At 39.5% G+C, this 17,164-nt stretch overlaps 1 protein-coding gene across 9 annotated transcripts in view; it reads left to right on the top strand.

Annotated features, from left to right (window-relative positions):
- The window catches only part of SLC10A7 (solute carrier family 10 member 7), a 317,217-nt gene that overhangs the window by 12,154 nt on the left and 287,899 nt on the right, over positions 1-17,164 (top strand). For 5 of the 9 annotated variants that reach the window (XM_070386620.1, XM_070386619.1, XM_070386625.1 and 2 more), the window contains exons 3-4: positions 6,425-6,561; positions 15,197-15,272. In XM_070386620.1, the coding sequence (XP_070242721.1) occupies positions 6,425-6,561; positions 15,197-15,272 (213 nt within the window). The remainder of the gene's footprint in view (positions 1-6,424; positions 6,562-15,196; positions 15,273-17,164) is intronic. The other 4 variants (XR_011467479.1, XR_011467478.1, XM_070386624.1 and 1 more) reach the window with 1 other exon arrangement.

The raw sequence follows: 17,164 nt of genomic DNA, 5'->3' as shown, positions 1-17,164 counted from the left end.
AATTTCAAGGGTGCAGTCACCATCTGCAGTGATTTTGGAGCCCCAAAACATAAAGTCTATCACTGGTTCCATTGGTTCCCTATCTATTTGCCATGAAATCATGGGACCAGATGCCATGATCTTAGTTTTCTGAATGTTGAGAATTTTTTATTACTTTACAATATTGTGGTGGTTTTTGCAATACATTCACATGAATCAGCCATCCCCATCCTGACCCTCCCTCCCAACTCCCTCCCCATCCCATCCCTCAGGGTCATCCCAGTGCACTGAATGTTGAGCTTTAAGCCAACTTTTTCTTTCACTCTCCTCTTTCACTTTCATTAAGAGGCTCTTTAGTTCTTCTTCACTTTCTTCCATAAGGATGGTGTCATCTACATATCTGAGGTTATTGATGTTTCTCCCGGCAATCTTGATTCCAGCGTTTCTCATGATGTACTCTGCAAATAAGTTATATAAGCAGGGTGACAATGTATAGCCTTGACATACTCCTTTCCTGATTTGGAACCACTCTGTTGTTCCATGTCCAGTTCTAAGTGTTTCTTCTTGACCTGCATACAGATTTCTCAGGAGGTAGGTAAGGTGGTCTGGTATGCCCATCTCTTTAAGAATGTTCCACAGTTTGTTGTGATCCACACAGTCAAAGGCTTTGGCGTAGGCAATGAAGCAGAAGTAGATGTTTTTCTGGAACTCTCTTGCTTTTTTTTTGATCCAGTGGATGTTGGCAATTTGATCTCTGGTTCCTCTGCCTTTTTTAATACAGCTGGAACATCTGGAATTTCACGGTCCAAGTACTGTTGAAGCCTGGCTTGGAGAATTTTGAGCATTACTTTGCTAGTGTGTGAGATGAGTACAATTTTGTGGTAATTTGCACATTCTTTGGCATTGCCTTTCTTTGGGATTGGAATGAAAACTGAACTTTTCCAGTCCTGTGGCCACTGCTGAGTTTTCCAAATTTGCTGGCATATTGAGTGTAGCACTTTCACAGCATTGTCTTTTAGTATTTGAAATAGCTCAACAGGAATTCCATCACCTCCACTAGCTTTGTTCATAGTGATGCTTCCTAAGGCCCACTTGACTTCGCATTCCAGGATGTCTGGCTGTAGGTGAGTGATCACACCATTGTGGTTATCTGGGTCATGAAGGTCTTTTTTGTACAGTTCTTCTGTGTATTCTTGCCACCTCTTCTTAAAATCTTCTGCTTCTGTTAGGTCCATACCATTTCTGTCCTTTATTGTGCCCATCTTTGCATGAAATGTCCCCTTGGTATCTCTAATTTTCTTGAAGAGATCTCTAGTCTTTCCCATCCTATTGTTTTTCTCTCTTTCTTTGCATTGATCACTGAGGAAGGCTTTCTTATTTCTCCGTGCTATTCTTTGGAACTTTGTTTTGTATGTAGAGACTTTTAAAAATAAAGAATTTTTTAAAATTGTATATATATTATATATATGTATACATATTTTTGCATAAATATGCACATACATACACAATATACAATTTTATTTTTCTATGTTATATTGTATAATGGTAATTTTTCATGTAATTTAATATTTTACTTTTTCTTTATATTTGAAAATAAGATAATTTGTATTTTATTCACTTTTATGAACGTAAATCAAAAGATATAAGTGTATTTATGATGAGAAGTATTCTTTTCACCCCTCTACTAAATACTCAGTTCTCTTCTCTGGAGGAAACCAATGTGAACAGTTTCTGTATCTCTTTCCAGAGATACTCTATGTAAAATGAACATATGTGTACCCCCCCACCCCCGCCGTCAAACTGTGATATTTTATATTGTTTGCCACCTTACCTTATTTTACTCAAAACACATGTCTTGGGGATTGTTTCATATCAGCACATAAAAAACTCCTTGTTTCTTTTTGAATGTTGAAAAATACTATATTTTAAGAATATGTCTTGACATATTTCCTCATCTTCTGTTGATAGACATTTGTATAACTTATGACATTTTGCTATCATAAACATTCTGCAAAGGCTAATTTAAAAATATGTTATTTTCTACATTTGATAATACATGTGAAGGATTAATTCCTTGAAGTAGAATTTCTGGGTCAGACGACTTGTAAAAGTTTGAATTATGAGAGATAGTCCAGGTACCTAGAAAGGAGGCAGGTGCTGACTGAAGTAATGAGTTGCCAGGTTTGGTCTGCATAGGTTGAGCCAATGACATGCCTGTTGGTTAAGTAGGAAGAGATTCGCGAACTCCTACATCCTGGTCTACACATTTTGTTTGTTTGTTTGTTTGCTTTTTCTAAAATGTTTTAGACTTTATTTTTTTTTAATTATTTATTTTAATTGAAGGCTACTTTACAATATTGTAGTGGTTTTTGCCATATGTTGACATCAATCAGCCATGAGTGTACATGTGTTCCCCATCCTGAACCCCCCTCCCACCTCCCTCCCCATCCCATCCCTCAGGGTCATCCCAGTGCACCAACCCTGAGCGCCCTGTATCATACATCGAACCTGGACTGGCGATCTATTTCACATATGATAATATACATGTTTCAATGCCATTCTCCCGTATCATCCCACCCTCACCCTCTCCCACAGAGTCCAAAAGACTGTTCCATACATCTGTGTCTCTTTTGATGTCTCACATATAGGGTCATCGTTACCATCTTTCCAAATTCCATCAGTTCAGTTCAGTTCAGTCGCTCAGTCGTGTCCGACTCTTTGCGACCCCATGAATCACAGCACGCCAGGCCTCCCTGTCTATCACCAACTCCCGGAGTTCATTCAAACTCATGTCCATAGAGTTGGTGATGCCATCCAGCCATCTCATCCTCTGTCGTCCCCTTCTCCTCCTGCCTCCAACCCCTCCCAGCGTTATGGTCTTTCCAATGAGTTAACTCTTCCCATGAGGTGGCCAAAGTATTGGAGTTTCAGCTTCAACATCAGTCCTTCCAATGAATACCCAGGACTGATCTCCTTTAGGATGGACTGGTTTGATCCCCTTGCAGTCCAAGGGACTCTCAAGAGTCTTCTCCAACACCACAGTTCAAAAGCGTCAATTCTTCAGCACTCAGCTTTCTTCACAGTCCAACTCTCACATCCATACATGACCACTGGAAAAACCATAGCCTTGACTACACAGACCTTTGTTGGCAAAGTAATATCTCTGCTTTTCAACATGCTGTCTAGGTTGGTCATAACTTTCCTTCCAAGGAGTAAGCGTCTTTTAATTTCATGGCTGCAGTCACCATCTGCAGTGATTTTGGAGCCCAAAAAAATTGAGTCTGACATTGTTTCCCCATCCATTTGCCATGAAATGATGGGACCAGATGCCATGATCTTCGTTTTCTGAATGTTGAGCTTTAACCCAACTTTTTCACTCTCCTCTTTCACTTTCATCAAGAGGCTTTTTAGTTCCTCTTCACTATCTGCCATAAGGGTGGTGTCATCTGCATATCTGAGGTTATTCATATTTCTCCTGGCAGTCTTGATTCCAGCTTGTGCTTCTTCCAGCCCAGCATTTCTCATGATGTACTCTACATATAAGTTAAATAAGCAGGGTGACAGTATACAGCCTTGACGTACTCCTTTTCCTATTTGGAACCAGTCCGTTGTTCCATGTCCAGTTCTAACTGTTGCTTCCTGACCTGCATATAGGTTTCTCAAGACGCAGGTCAGGTGCTCTGGTATTCCCATCTCTTTCAGAATTTCCCACAGTTTAATGTGATCCACACAGTCAAAGGCTTTGGTATAGTCAATAAAGCAGAAATAGCTTTTTTTCTGGAAGTCTCTTGCTTTTTCGATGATGCAGTGGATGTTGGCAATTTGATTTCTGGTTCCTCTTCCTTTTCTAAAACAAGCTTGAACATCTGGAAGTTCATGGTCCAAATTCCATATATATGTGTTAATATACTGTATTGGTGTTTTTCTTTTTGGCTTACTTCACTCTGTATAATAGGCTCCAATTTCATCCACCTCATTAGAACTGATTCAAATGCATTCTTTTTAATGGTGAGTAATTCTCCATTGTGTATATGTACCACAGCTTTCTTATCCATTCATCTGCTGATGGACATCTAGGTTGCTTTCATGTCCTGGCTATTGTAAACAGTGCTGCGATGAACATTGGGGTAGTCTACACAGTTTTAACATATTTTCTAATAGCTCTTAACACTCTGTTGCTACCCTAAGTTATTAGTTATTCTCCCACTTTTGGACATATATGTTGATTCCTGATTTTAGTGTAATAGATAATGCTGTGACTATCAGTTCTTTCTATATATAATTGCTTGTAACCACTTCTTATATCCTTAGGTGAAAAGCCTAGCCAAAACATTTTGAAATGCAGGAATATGAGTGATATTTTAGTCCTTGAGATACTTTCCCAAATTACTTTTCAGAAAAGTTAAAGCGTTTTATATTCCTATGAGAACTGTATACCAATACCTTTGTTTACTGCATTCTGGCTAGTCATTTTAATTTTTTAAAAAATAAGAACCCACTGATAGTTATTTGGTATTTGTAGAATCCCTCTGAGTGTGTTTGAGTGCGATTTGGTTTCAAGACTCCTGAGAATTCTTCCAGCTGCTGGTGCTCAAGTTTTTTCTGGGGTGAAACGTCTGGTTCGGTGTAAGATGGCCCCTTTTATGTGAGCTCTGATGTGGGCACCCAGCGTGGCTTCAGGTGGCCCAGTGTGTTCTCCGTTAGATCCGGGTTGCCTGAAGTTCCACAGATGCCTGTGCCTTTAGAGATGCATTGAGATTGGATCTGCATGTCTCCCAGTGTGTGTTCACATAGAGAGATGAAGGGTGGGAGCCGCTGAGACAGATGGCAGAAAGTGGTGATCAGTGAATGAGCATGCATTAACCTACTATTTCAGTTCAGTTCAGTTCAGTTCAGTCGCTTAGTCGTGTCCGACTCTTTGCGACCCCATGAATCGCAGCACGCCAGGCCTCCCTGTCCATCACCAACTCCCGGAGTTCACTCAGACTCACGTCCATCGAGTCGGTGATGCCATCCAGCCATCTCATCCTCTGTTGTCCCCTTCTCCTCCTTCCCCCAATCCCTCCCAGTATCAGAGTCTTTTCCAATGAGTCAGCTCCTCGCATGAGGTGACTAATGTCTCTGAGGCCACTTCATGACTTAACTTGACCTAGGGAAGGTGAGGGACATTGTAGTGCTAAGTTTATAATCAGTGACTCTGTGGAATCTTTGAATGCGTTTTAAAGACTGTGTGTTTTATATGTTTTCTGTTACTTTCTGAATTTGTTTCATTTCCTCTGAATAACCACATAACTCAAAGAAATTCAAATGTAAATGCTTGTTAGTTTGGACATATTGAAATCCCAGTTTACTGTTACATCCTTTTCCAGCTGAGAGACTCACAGCGTATTCCTGGTATGTCATGTCTCCATGCAAACCTTCTCCCTCTTGAGGCAGTGCTGTGACTTGCTGGTAGAAACAGGCGTGCATGGGTTTGATAGCTTGCTAGAAATGGGTTTGATTCTGATTCACTCTCAGTCTCAATGTTCTCCTCAGATAATATCTTCCTAATAAGAGTTGTTGTCAGGATTAAATGAGGTAACATTCATAAAAATGGCAAGTCCAGAGCATGGCAGAGAGCTCTGCTATTCAGTAAATATTAACAGAGAAATCTAGTGATTAAAAAAATACCGGTTTATAGTTTTCTTATTTTGTATTACATGTATTCACATAATAAAAAGGTAATACTAGACCCATTAAAAAAAATCTAGTGAGTAGATTTTGGGGAAAGAGCCCTTTGGAATTATAGAATATTATTGGGAAAAAAATTTTTTTAAATTATGATTTGTGTGTAGATTATTAACATCTTGCCAAGTTGAGGCCTTGCCAGGTGTGGTGTAATGAATAAAGGGTCTCAAATTTAATTAAAATGCTAGGTCCTGCCAAAATTTTTAAACAAGATTTTATTCTTTTGAGTTAGCCAAAAAGTTTGTGTGGGTTTTTCTGTAGCATCCCATGTGTGTGTTTATAGTGTCAGCAATTCTGAAATCTGTGCTAGTGTTAAGGTAGTTAGTTTAGCTGTATTCCAGAATTTTATGAATCTAAATTGTTATGGTGTATTGTATTTGAAAGAAATGAGAATATTTCATAAGTTTTATATAAAAATATAATTACCGTGAAGAGTTTCTTTTTTTTAAAGTCTATCTCTTATACGTATGCTTACAGGTAAAAAATTTTAGCTCTGAAATAACTCCAAATTGATAGATATTAACTAGACTTACTGTGGTGATCGTTTTGCAGTATACACAATGAATCATCGTGTTGTATGCCTAAAACTAGTACAACATTGTATGTTAACTGTATCTCAATTAAAAGAAACCTAATTCATGTGATGTTGTTTTGGCAGCAATCTCTCTTCAGAAATAGTTTTCTTACCTATGTTATTTTGTGTCCTTCATTTTCACAGGAGCTGACAAGTGCTTTGGTGCATATAAAACTACATCTTTTTATTCAGATCTTTACACTTGCATTCTTCCCAGCAGCAGTATGGCTTTTTCTTCAGCTTTTATCAATCACACCCATCAATGAATGGCTTTTAAAAGGGTATGTTTAAATATTTTGAAGAGTCCACTTTTTTTTTTTTTTTGAAGGGTCCACTTTTAATGGGGCATCCTTAGTGACGTTATCATTTCTGTGGCAACTGTATATGAGAGGGCTTATGTGTGATATAAGGAAATAAAAACACTTTTAACATTATTATTATTCCTAAAAATGGTAGTGTTTCATCAAGGAAGTTCATTATTTTAGTTATTTTATAACAGAATCTTAAAAGATGCACTCTTACTTAATCTTATGGTTCCAGGAGAGACAGTTTTCTGTTGGGAGAAAAATGGAAGGAGCTAGAGGATGTAAGATCTGTGTTGGTGTGTGTAATGTAGGCTGTAACTTGGGTGCTTTAACTTTTGCATCCTATATCTTAATAAATACTATGTGTTTTTAAAAATATATAGGAAATAAAAAATATAGAGAGAGGACAAACATTTACTTTTTCACTTGCTCTGTTTTATATTTGATAGGATAATTGAATTACCAATACATTTTTGTTAAGATCTTTTTTCCCATTAAAAATGTTGCCATGTTTGTGAAAAGGATTAAATGACTTAAAAATTATTTGGAGTGGTTTAAAACTAGCCACATTTTAGCATCATGGTATAACAGCTTAAATACTGAACTCTAGGCCTAAAGGTTGCATTTTAATCCAGTCTGAAACCTAGACTAGGTTTGAACTAGTCTGAAAACTCAATTTCCCTGTTTTGTAGTTATGGTGGTGGTTTAGTCTCTAAGTTGTGTCCAACTCTTGCGATGGACTGTAGCCCACCAAGCTCCTCTGTCCATGGGATTTTCTAGGCAAGAGTATTAGAGTGGTTTGCCACTTCCTTCTCCAGGGAATCTTCCCAACCCAGGGATTGAACCCAGGTCTCCTGCACTGCAAGGAAATTCTTTACCAACTGAGCTACCAGGGAAGATGTTTTATAATTATAAAATGAAGATAATCATATTTTTATTGCCTGCTTATTAATGATTTTGGGGACATCAATTGAGATCAGTTATTCATTCATTTATTTGCTATTTATTTAGCTCCTATTATATGCTAGGAATTATAGGTTTTGGACAAACAACAGTGAACAAAATTGGCAAGTGCCAGTTAGTTTTGCATGTCAAGGACACTCTGGGTGTGATTGTCAGTAAACAAGTAAATCCGTGATCAAGATAGAGACAAATGATGTGAAGTAAAACTGTGTGATATGGTTGAAACTGGTTGAGAGGATAGACTGGTGATTAATTTACACTGCAGAGTTCTAGGGGTAGAATGTTCTAGGCAAAGAAATTAGAATGTGTAAGGGCCGGAACAAGCCTGGTATGTTCTAGAGTCAGCAAAGTGACAATGATGACCAAAGCCTAATGATGTAGAGGATTGAGTAATATGACTTAGGGTTGGAAAGGTGGATAGGACCCTTCCCATAGAGCTTTGCAGGCTATGGAAAAACATTCAGTTTTAATTTTGTGAAGCTACTTGGAGGGATTTAAATAAGAGAGTGATGTGGTTCTGATTTGTACTGCAAATGATTCTTCTAGTTCCAGTATGGAGAACAGATAGTAGAAGGGCCTGAGAGAAAGCTTGGGGATCAGCTCGGAGGTTAGTGTGGTGAGGTAGCAGTGCAGTAGAAAGAAATGGATGTATGGAGATTATGTTTTAAAATTAGAGCTCTCAGAACCCATGGGTGGATAGGGTGTAGAGAGATAAGGAAAGGGAGGAGTCAAAGATGACATCTAGATTTGGGGTATGAGCTACTGGGTGATGGGTGGCATCATTTACTTAGCTGGGGGAGAAAGGTTAGGACAAGAGGGGGAATCAAGGGTGCTGTTTTAATTGAATTTGAGAGAATGATGTAAAATCTCACCAGAAATTATAAAATGCTACATAAATATGATGACATCATTTTAGAGCAACAATGTATGATGTGTATTAAGAACCAGTATTTGGGACTTCGTTGGTGGTCTGGTGGTTAAGATTCTGCACTTTCAGTGCAGGGGGCATGAGTTTGATCCCCAGATGGGGAACTAAGATATCCCATGTGCTGCACAGTATGGCCAAAAAACCCCCAAACGAGCCCAGTATTTACTGAGTATCTGCCCTTCATAGAACACTCAAGAAATTGGAAAAGACTAACATTTTCCTTGTATTCAGGGAACTTTCTAGTTTAGTTGGATATGTAGGACATATGCAGCAGCAGAAGGACATATGGGGCTTCCCAGGTGATCCCGGTGATAAGGAACCCACCTGCCAATGCAGGAAATTTAAAAAATGTGGGTTGAGTCCCTGGGTGGGGAAGATCCCCTGGAGCAGGGCATGGCAACCCACTCGAGTATTCTTGCCTGGAGAATCCCATGGACAGAGGAGCCTGGTGGGCTTACTGTCGATGGAGTCACAAAGATTTGGATACAACTGAAGAGACTTAACATGTATGCATCGTAGGATATATATATATATATACATATACATATATATATATATATAGAATAGTAGCCAATCAAAATGGTCTAGCTTGTGATTTGTTAGGTAAGTATAACCAGTTATAGGGGAAGAAGGCCAGACATCCTGGAATACGAAGTCAAGTGGGCCTTAGGAAGCATCACTATGAACAAAGCTAGTGGAGGTGATGGGATTGCAGCTGAGCTATTTCAAATCCTAAAAGATGATGCTGTGAAAGTGCTGCAGTCAATATGCCAGCAAATTTGGAAAACTCTGCAGTGGCCACAGGACTGGAAAAAGTCAGTTTTCATTCCAATCCTAAAGAAGGGCAATGCCAAAGAATGCTCAAACTACTGCACAATTGCACTCATCTCAGTTCAGTTCAGTCACTCAGTTGTGTCTGACTTTTGGCGACCCCATGGACTGCAGTACATCAGGCCTCCCTGTCCATTACCAACTCCTGGAGTTTACTCAAACTCATGTCCATTGAGTCAGTGATGCCATCCAACCATTTCAACCTCCACTGTTGCCTTCTCCTCCCACCTTCAATCTTTCCCAGCATCAGGGTCTTTTCCATTGAGTGAATTCATTGCATCAGGTGGCCAAAGTATTGGAGCTTCAGCTTCAGCATCAGTCCTTCCAATGAATATTCAGGACTGATTTCCTTTGGGATGGACTGGTTGGATCTCCTTGCAGTCCAAGGGTCTCTCAAGAGTCTTCTCCAACACCACAGTTCAAAGGCATCAATTCTTCGGTGCTCAGCTTTCTTTATAGTCCAGCTCTTATATCCATTCTCATCTCACATGCTAGCAAAGTAATGCTCAAAATTCTCTAAGTTAGGCTTCAGCAGTATGTGAACCAAGAGCTTCCAGATGTTTAAGCTGGATTTAGAAAAGGCACAGGAACCAGAGATCAGATTGCTAACATTGTTGGATCATAGAAAAAGCAAGAGAATTCCAGAAAAACATCTACTTCTGCTTTATTGACTACACCAAAGCCTTTGACTGTGTGGATCACAATAAACTGTGGAAAATTCTTAAAAGATGGGAATACCAAACCACCCTGCCTACCTCCTGAGAAATCTGTATGCAGGTCAAGAAGCAACAGTTAGAACCAGGCATGGAACAACGGACTGGTTCCAAACTGGGAAAGAAGTACATCAAGGTTGTATATTGTCACCCTGCTTATTTAACTTATTTGCAGAGTACATCATGAGAAATGCTGGGCAGGATGAAGCACAAGCTGGAATCAAGATTTCCGGGAGAAATATGAATAACCTCAGATATGCAGATGACACCACCCTTATGGCAGAAAGCAAAGAGGAACTAAAGAGCCTCTTGATGAAAGTGAAAGAGGAGAGTGAAAAAGCTGGCTTAAAGCTCAACATTCAGAAAACGAAGATCATGGCATCCGGTCCCATCACTTCATGGGAAATAGATGGGGAAACAGTGGAAACAGTGACAGACTTTATTTTTTTGGGCTCCAAAATCACTGCAGATGGTGACTGCAGCCATGAAATTAAAAGATGCTTGCTCCTTGGAAGAAAAGCTATGACTAACCTAGACAGCATATTAAAAAGCAGAGACATTACTTTGCCAACAATGGTCTATCTAGTCAAAGCTATGGTTTTTTCAGTAATCATGTATGGATGTGAGAGTTGGACCGTAAAGAAAGCTGAGCACTGAAGAATTGATGCTTTTGAACCGTGGTGTTGGAGAAGACTCTTGAGAATCCCTTGGACTGCAAGGAGATCCAACCAGTCCATCTTAAAGAAGATTAGTCCTGGGTGTTCATTGGAAGGACTGATGCTAAAGCTGAAACTCCAAATCTTTGGCCACCTGTTGTAAAGAACTGACTCATCTGAAAAGACCCTGATGCTGGGACAGACTGAAGGCAGGAGGAAAAGGGGACGACAGAGGATGAGGTGGTTGGATGGCATCACCAACTTGATGGATGTGAGTTTGAGCAAGCTCTGGGAGTTGGTGAAGGACCGTGCTGCAGTAATGAGGTTGCAGAGTCGGACTTGACCGAGTGACTGAACTGAACTGAGGGGAAGAAGTTCAGCATGGATGGTGTACCTCTAAAGTAGAGAATTCAAACATGAAGCATTAGTGGGCGACAAAGATAGAAAGTTTCCTGAAGGCCAAGCTGCAAAAGGTGGGACCTACTGATCTGAAGAGTTTGGGTTTAAATTTGTGGATGATGGAGAATTCTTAAATGTGCTAAACAGGAGAACGCATGCTCAAGAGTGGTCATTAAGGAAGATTATCTGATAGTATTATCCTGGGTGTGTAGGCAGAGTAGAGTTTGTAATCTTCATATGCTAAAAAAAAAAAAAAAGCATACAATTCCACAGCTCAGGATATTGAACTGAAAGGAGTACAGACTTAGTCTGCCTCACTTAGAGAAAGCTTTTCCTCACTCATTTTTTTCTCTGTCCGCTCCCAATTTGGGAGTGCACACTCAGTATGTTAACTAGAGGGAGTTGCTGACTTTTGTATCAGGATCCTGTTTAAATCACTGAAATAAATGTATTCTGAGTACATACTCCCTTACCTTTTTGTGTTAAAAGGAAAGAGTAGAGGTAGAGAGAACACTGAGTAGGCATTTAGATATGTCTAGACTTGGGCAAAAAAGCATCTGAAGGGGGATGATGACAATAGTCATGGAAAACAGTGGAAAATTGGTTGTGGTGATTGATTGGTTTATTAAGACTAAGTGGAGCTCCGCTTAACTCCAAAGTTTCAAACTAGTTCATTAGGAGTAAACTGATCCATTGACAGAGATAAAAGTCAATTGAGAGGCAAAGTTGATTTCTTAGAAAATACATAAATTCCATATTAGACAAGTTTAGTTCAAGGTGGTAGTCTTAGGCAGCAATGTACAGATTTGGGAATGGAGGCTGGGTTTAGCAATAGAAATTTTAAAGTATTCTTATCCATTCAGGTTTGAAAATAAGATTGAGAAGAAGAAAGTAGTAGCCAGCAAAAAACTTGAATGGGTTTGTTTAAAACACAAGGTAAATTAGAATGATGCTGTACTATGACAACCAAGAGAATAGAGTGCTTTGAGAAGCAAAGAGGTAAGGAGAATGAATGTAGGGAAAAGGATGTTGAATTTAGTGAGTGGGAGATTTCTGGTGATTTATAAGGTTACTGCTTTTACTAGAGGGGCTTCCCAGGTGGCTCAAGTGGTAAAGAATCCGCCCACCAAGTCAGGATCCATGGGAGACTTGGGGTGGGAAGTCTGGGAGGGGAAGATCCCCTGGAGGAGGAAATGGCAACCTACTCCAGTACTCTTGCTTGGAGAATCCCCTGAACTGAGGAGCCTGGTGGGCTGCAGTCCATGGGGTTGCAAAGAGTTAGACAAGACTGAGCATGTGTGTGCACATACACTTTTACTAGGAGGGTCATAAGTCAGATTCCAGGGTAGTAGAGAGAGAATGAGCTTTGGGGTTAAGTAAGTGGAGCGCAGCAGTGAGCCACAGTGATAAAGGTAGGACTATATCTTGAGGAAACAATACTAATTTTGAGGTTAGTTATCTACATTTGTGTGTTGAATGTTTTGCCTTCTTGAAGGCAGAAATGATGCCTTATACTTCTTTTTAATACCCTTGTGTAATATCCTACCTATAGAAAGCATATATATTAAATGTATAGATTAGGGTTTTTTTTTGTTAAGATGTTGAGAACTCTCCTCCTTTGTACATAGAAAGGAAGAGACCAGAAGAGAGGGAAAGATTGAAAAAGCTAGAAAGATTGAAAATACCTGAGAGGGCTTATCACTAGTATTGGTGGCGAGGAATATAGAAGGCAGAGGCTGGAGGAACAGGCTTTGCTAAAGTCGTTGTCCCTGGATTCAGGAATAACTTAGTCCTGGATAAGTGGTTTTGTGAGCTTGGTTGTATCACTTAACTCTTTTCTTAACTTCAGTTTTCAGAAAGAGAATGGTAGTATTTATCTTAAATACTCATGAGGGATAAATGAGTAAAGTGTCTATTGTCTAGTAAAGCCTAGTAAGTGTTAATGATGTTCACGGTGATGATCACAAGAAAGGGTGAGAGATTGGAAATTCATGGTCAGACACTACTTGAACATCACTTGGGAAAATAGACCTTAAAAGAAGACCATATTTGGGGATTCCCTGGTGGTCTAGTGGATAGGATTCTATGCTCTTGCTGCTAAGGGCCCAGGTTCAATCCGTGGTATGGGAACTATGATCCCATAAGCCATGAGGCATGGCCAAAAAAAAAAAATTCCTATATTCATGTGAATTGAACTGAAATTCCATATAAGGATTTTTTCTTAAGTCTTCAGTCAAAATTAATGAAAACCTTTATTTTTTCTTATTTCAGAGCTAATATAAATTCATTTGTAAATATTAGATAATACATTTGGAGAAGGCAATGGCAACCCACTCCAGTACTCTTGTCTGGAAAATCCCATGGGCAGAGGAGCCTGGTAGGCTGCAGTCCATGAGGTCGCTGAGTCGGACATGACTGAGCGACTTGTTTCGCTTTTCACTTTCATGCATCGGAGAAGGAGATGGCAGCCCACTCCGGTGTTCTTGCCTGGAGAATCCCAGGAATGGGGGAGCCTGGTGGGCTGCCGTCTATGGGGTCGCACAGAGTCAGACACGACTGAAGCGACTTAGCAGCAGTAGCAGCAGCAGATAATCCATTATTACAAAAGAGAATAAAAAATCACCTGTGATCCTACATTCAAATATTAGTCAGGTATTCTATGTCCTTGATTCCTTGTATAAACTTTCCACTTTAGTTGGGCCAGTTTCTCCTTGTCCCCAGAATGTATATTCTGTATGAATGCTGAATAATTTTTTTTTATCTTTAATACTTGGATTTACTACTCATAATTTCATTTGCTTGTGATGCAATACATTTTTCTATTCTAAACTAAGAGAATAGACTTCTAATTACAACTAGGGAGTATGTACATAATTAATAAGAACCAAATTTAGAATAGACACTAGAATTTACTGCAGGGTCTGAATCTAAGTATATGATTCAATTTAGTTCAGTCACTCAGTCATGTCCGACTCTTTGTGACCCCATGGACTACAGCACACCAGGCTTTTCTGTCCATCACCAACTCTTGGAGCTTACTCAACTCATGTCCATCCAACGATCTCATCCTCTGTCATCCCCTTCTCCTCCTGCCTTCAATCTTTCCCAGCATCAGGGCCTCTTCCAATGAGTCAGTTCTTTGCATCAGGTGGCCAAAGTATTGGAGTTTCAGCGTCAACATCAGTCCTTCCAATGAACATTCAGGACTGATTGCCTTTAGTATGGATTGGTTGGATCTCCTTGCAGTATATGATTGTATGATGCCTATTTTACAATGATATTATAGCAACATGAAAATGTCTTTTATGAGATGAGTTTCAGAATTGCTGTTTTGTGGAAAAGAATTAACAAATGTAAGCTTGTGTGTTTGTTAAATACATTTGAACTTTGCAAGAGGTTTTTTAAAATATATATATAACTTTATTTATTTTTGATTACACTGAGTCTTTGTTGCTGCTGAGGTTTTTCTCTAGTTTTGGTGATGGACAATACTGAGTAGTTGAGGTACATGGATGTCTCATTGCAGTACTGGCTCTTGTTTCAAGCTCTAGGGTGTTCAAGGTCCAGTAATTGCAGCATGTGGGCTCACTAGTTTTAGCTGCCAGGCAAGACTGTGGCACACAAGCTTAGTTGCTCCACAGCATGTGGGATCTCTCCAGATCAGGGATCGAACCTCTGTCTCTTCCATCGGCATTCGAATTCTTTATCACTGAGCCACCATGGAAGCCCTGCAAGAGGTTTTAAAGTTTTATTTTTACCAAAAGCCTTCCTATAAAACATATATGGAAAAGATGCCTGAAAATAACTAAGCTTATATACACTTACCAAATGATAAACCGTTTGGGTTATTTTCGATCATTATACTCACCATAATCTGACTGTTTTTTGAATTGTATAAGAGCTTAAATAATTTAAAAAATGAGATCACTCAAATCTGTGGCATGGAGTGAGAGTTTCTATTAAGCTGTGTTGGCTCATACAGAATTGTCTGAACTTGACAGAACATGTGTACCAATAAATGTTCTCCCAGCTCTGCTGTTTTAGAATGAATGTAGTGAAAATTTTATAATTGGAAAAAAAAAAAAAACCTATTTATAATTGCTCTTTGTTTTCTATTTCAGGTTGCAGACAGTAGGTTGCATGCCTCCGCCTGTGTCTTCTGCGGTGATATTAACCAAGGCAGTTGGTGGAAACGAGGTGAGTCATGGGGCTAGCTTTTTTAAACATAAGTGGGTGCTATCCTTTTATTTTATATTTTATTTTATGACAAAGGAATCACATCCCAGAAAATGCATAACTATAGCAGCTTATGAAAGAAGCGGGTAGATTCATGTGTTAGAAAGAGGCTAAAATTGACAATAATGAGTGGAATTTAGGATTTCAAGGAGAAAAGCAAGGGAGGTGAATGAAACAGAGATAGATCGTGATTTTTCTACTTCAGTGAGAAATGAGGAGACAGAGGACAAGGAATCCAAGCCAAGGGGCTTTTACATCCAAGACTCATGAACTGAGGACACCCGCTATGGCCATTCCTCAGTTCTTAAAAAAATTTAGGGCAAACTACGGTCATGGAAAAAGGGTCAGTATAAGTTTAATGGCAGGTGAAGATGGTATTAAAAAAGGAGAAATGAGGCCAGGTTTCTAAGATGAGTTCAAAGAAATTATCCAACTCCTAGGGAACTGTAGCCAAAGAGGAGTGCTTATGTATCGGGATGGCAGTAGTCAACTGTGGGACCTACTTACAGGTGGTTCTTCTTGGCTGAGAGTCCCTATGACTTTGTACCAAGGGACTCTGCTTTGTAGTCACTTATTTCTCCTGATATCTTATCACTCAGAAAAGAATACAAATTTAAACATTTTTTAATTAATGTACTTATTTTTGGCCGCACTGGGTCTCTGTTGCTGCGTGGACTTTCTCTAGTTGCGGCGAGCAGGGGCAGTTCTCTAGTTATGGTGCTCGGGCTTCTGGTCGCGGTGGCTTCTCTTGATGCAGAGCACAGGCTCTAGGCGCCTGGCTTCAGTAGTTGCAGCACTCAGCTCAGTAGTTATGGCTTTTAGGCTCTAGAGCTCGTGGTCAGGAGTCGTGGCACGCAGACTTAGTTGCCCTGCAGCACGCAGGATCTTCCCAGACCAGGGATTGAACCTGTGTCCCCTGCGGTGGCAGGTGGATTCTTAACCACTCGACCATCAGGGTAGTCCAAGAAAAGCATACCTTTGAATGAGGCAGGATATATGTATTTTTAAATGGGGGATAATTGCTTTACAATTGTGTTGGTTTCTGCCATATATAGACATGAATCAGCCATAGGTATACATATATCCCCTCCCTCTTGAATCTCTCTTACCTCTCACATTTATTGTGATTTTTACTTAATTTGCATTACCCAGTAACTAATAATGGTGAGCATTTTTATCTTTCCATGTGCTTATTTGTTATCTATGTCTTCTTTTGGGAGATGTCTACTAAAATTTTGCTTTTTACAAAATTGAGTGTTTTGCTTTCTTATTGAGGAGCTTTGACAATTTTCTATATTCTGGATACAAGACCTTTATTTTATATATATATATATATATATATATATATATATATATATGCTTTGTAAATATTTTTCCCAGTCTGGTTTGTCTTTGATTTTCTAACCAGTGTCTTTTGAAGAGCAGAATGGTGGTAGAGAAACCAATAGGTGGTAAGATTCTGTATTTATTGAGTTGGCCAAAAAGTTCATTTGGGTTTTTCCGTAATGTATTTCGAAGGCACGGGATATGCTGATGGATTGGATGTGGGGTGTGAGAGAAGAAAGGGTCGAGAGTGACTTCAAGGTTTTTGATTGAGCAGCTGGAAGGATGGAGTTTGCTGAAGTGGAGAAGAGTGCTGTGTGACAGCAAATATGTGGGGTTGTTTCGTCTGGGTAGCCACAGTGTACTGTGATAACTAAGAACGGCAAAATCTCAGTTAATCATAAAGGGTTATTTCTTGCTAATTGTACATGTCCCATGTGAGTCAGTGGGAAGATCTTTGCCATTACTAAGGAAACCTGGTTAGTGAAGGCTTATGTTTTGAAGGTACATCATCTGGATGGAGCACAAAG

Source organism: Bos mutus, chromosome 17 (genome assembly GCF_027580195.1).
Source record: "Bos mutus isolate GX-2022 chromosome 17, NWIPB_WYAK_1.1, whole genome shotgun sequence".
Classification (NCBI taxonomy): Eukaryota; Metazoa; Chordata; class Mammalia; order Artiodactyla; family Bovidae; genus Bos; species Bos mutus.
The sequence above is the reverse complement of the archived record's forward strand: the minus strand, read 5'-3'. Positions and strand labels throughout refer to the sequence as shown.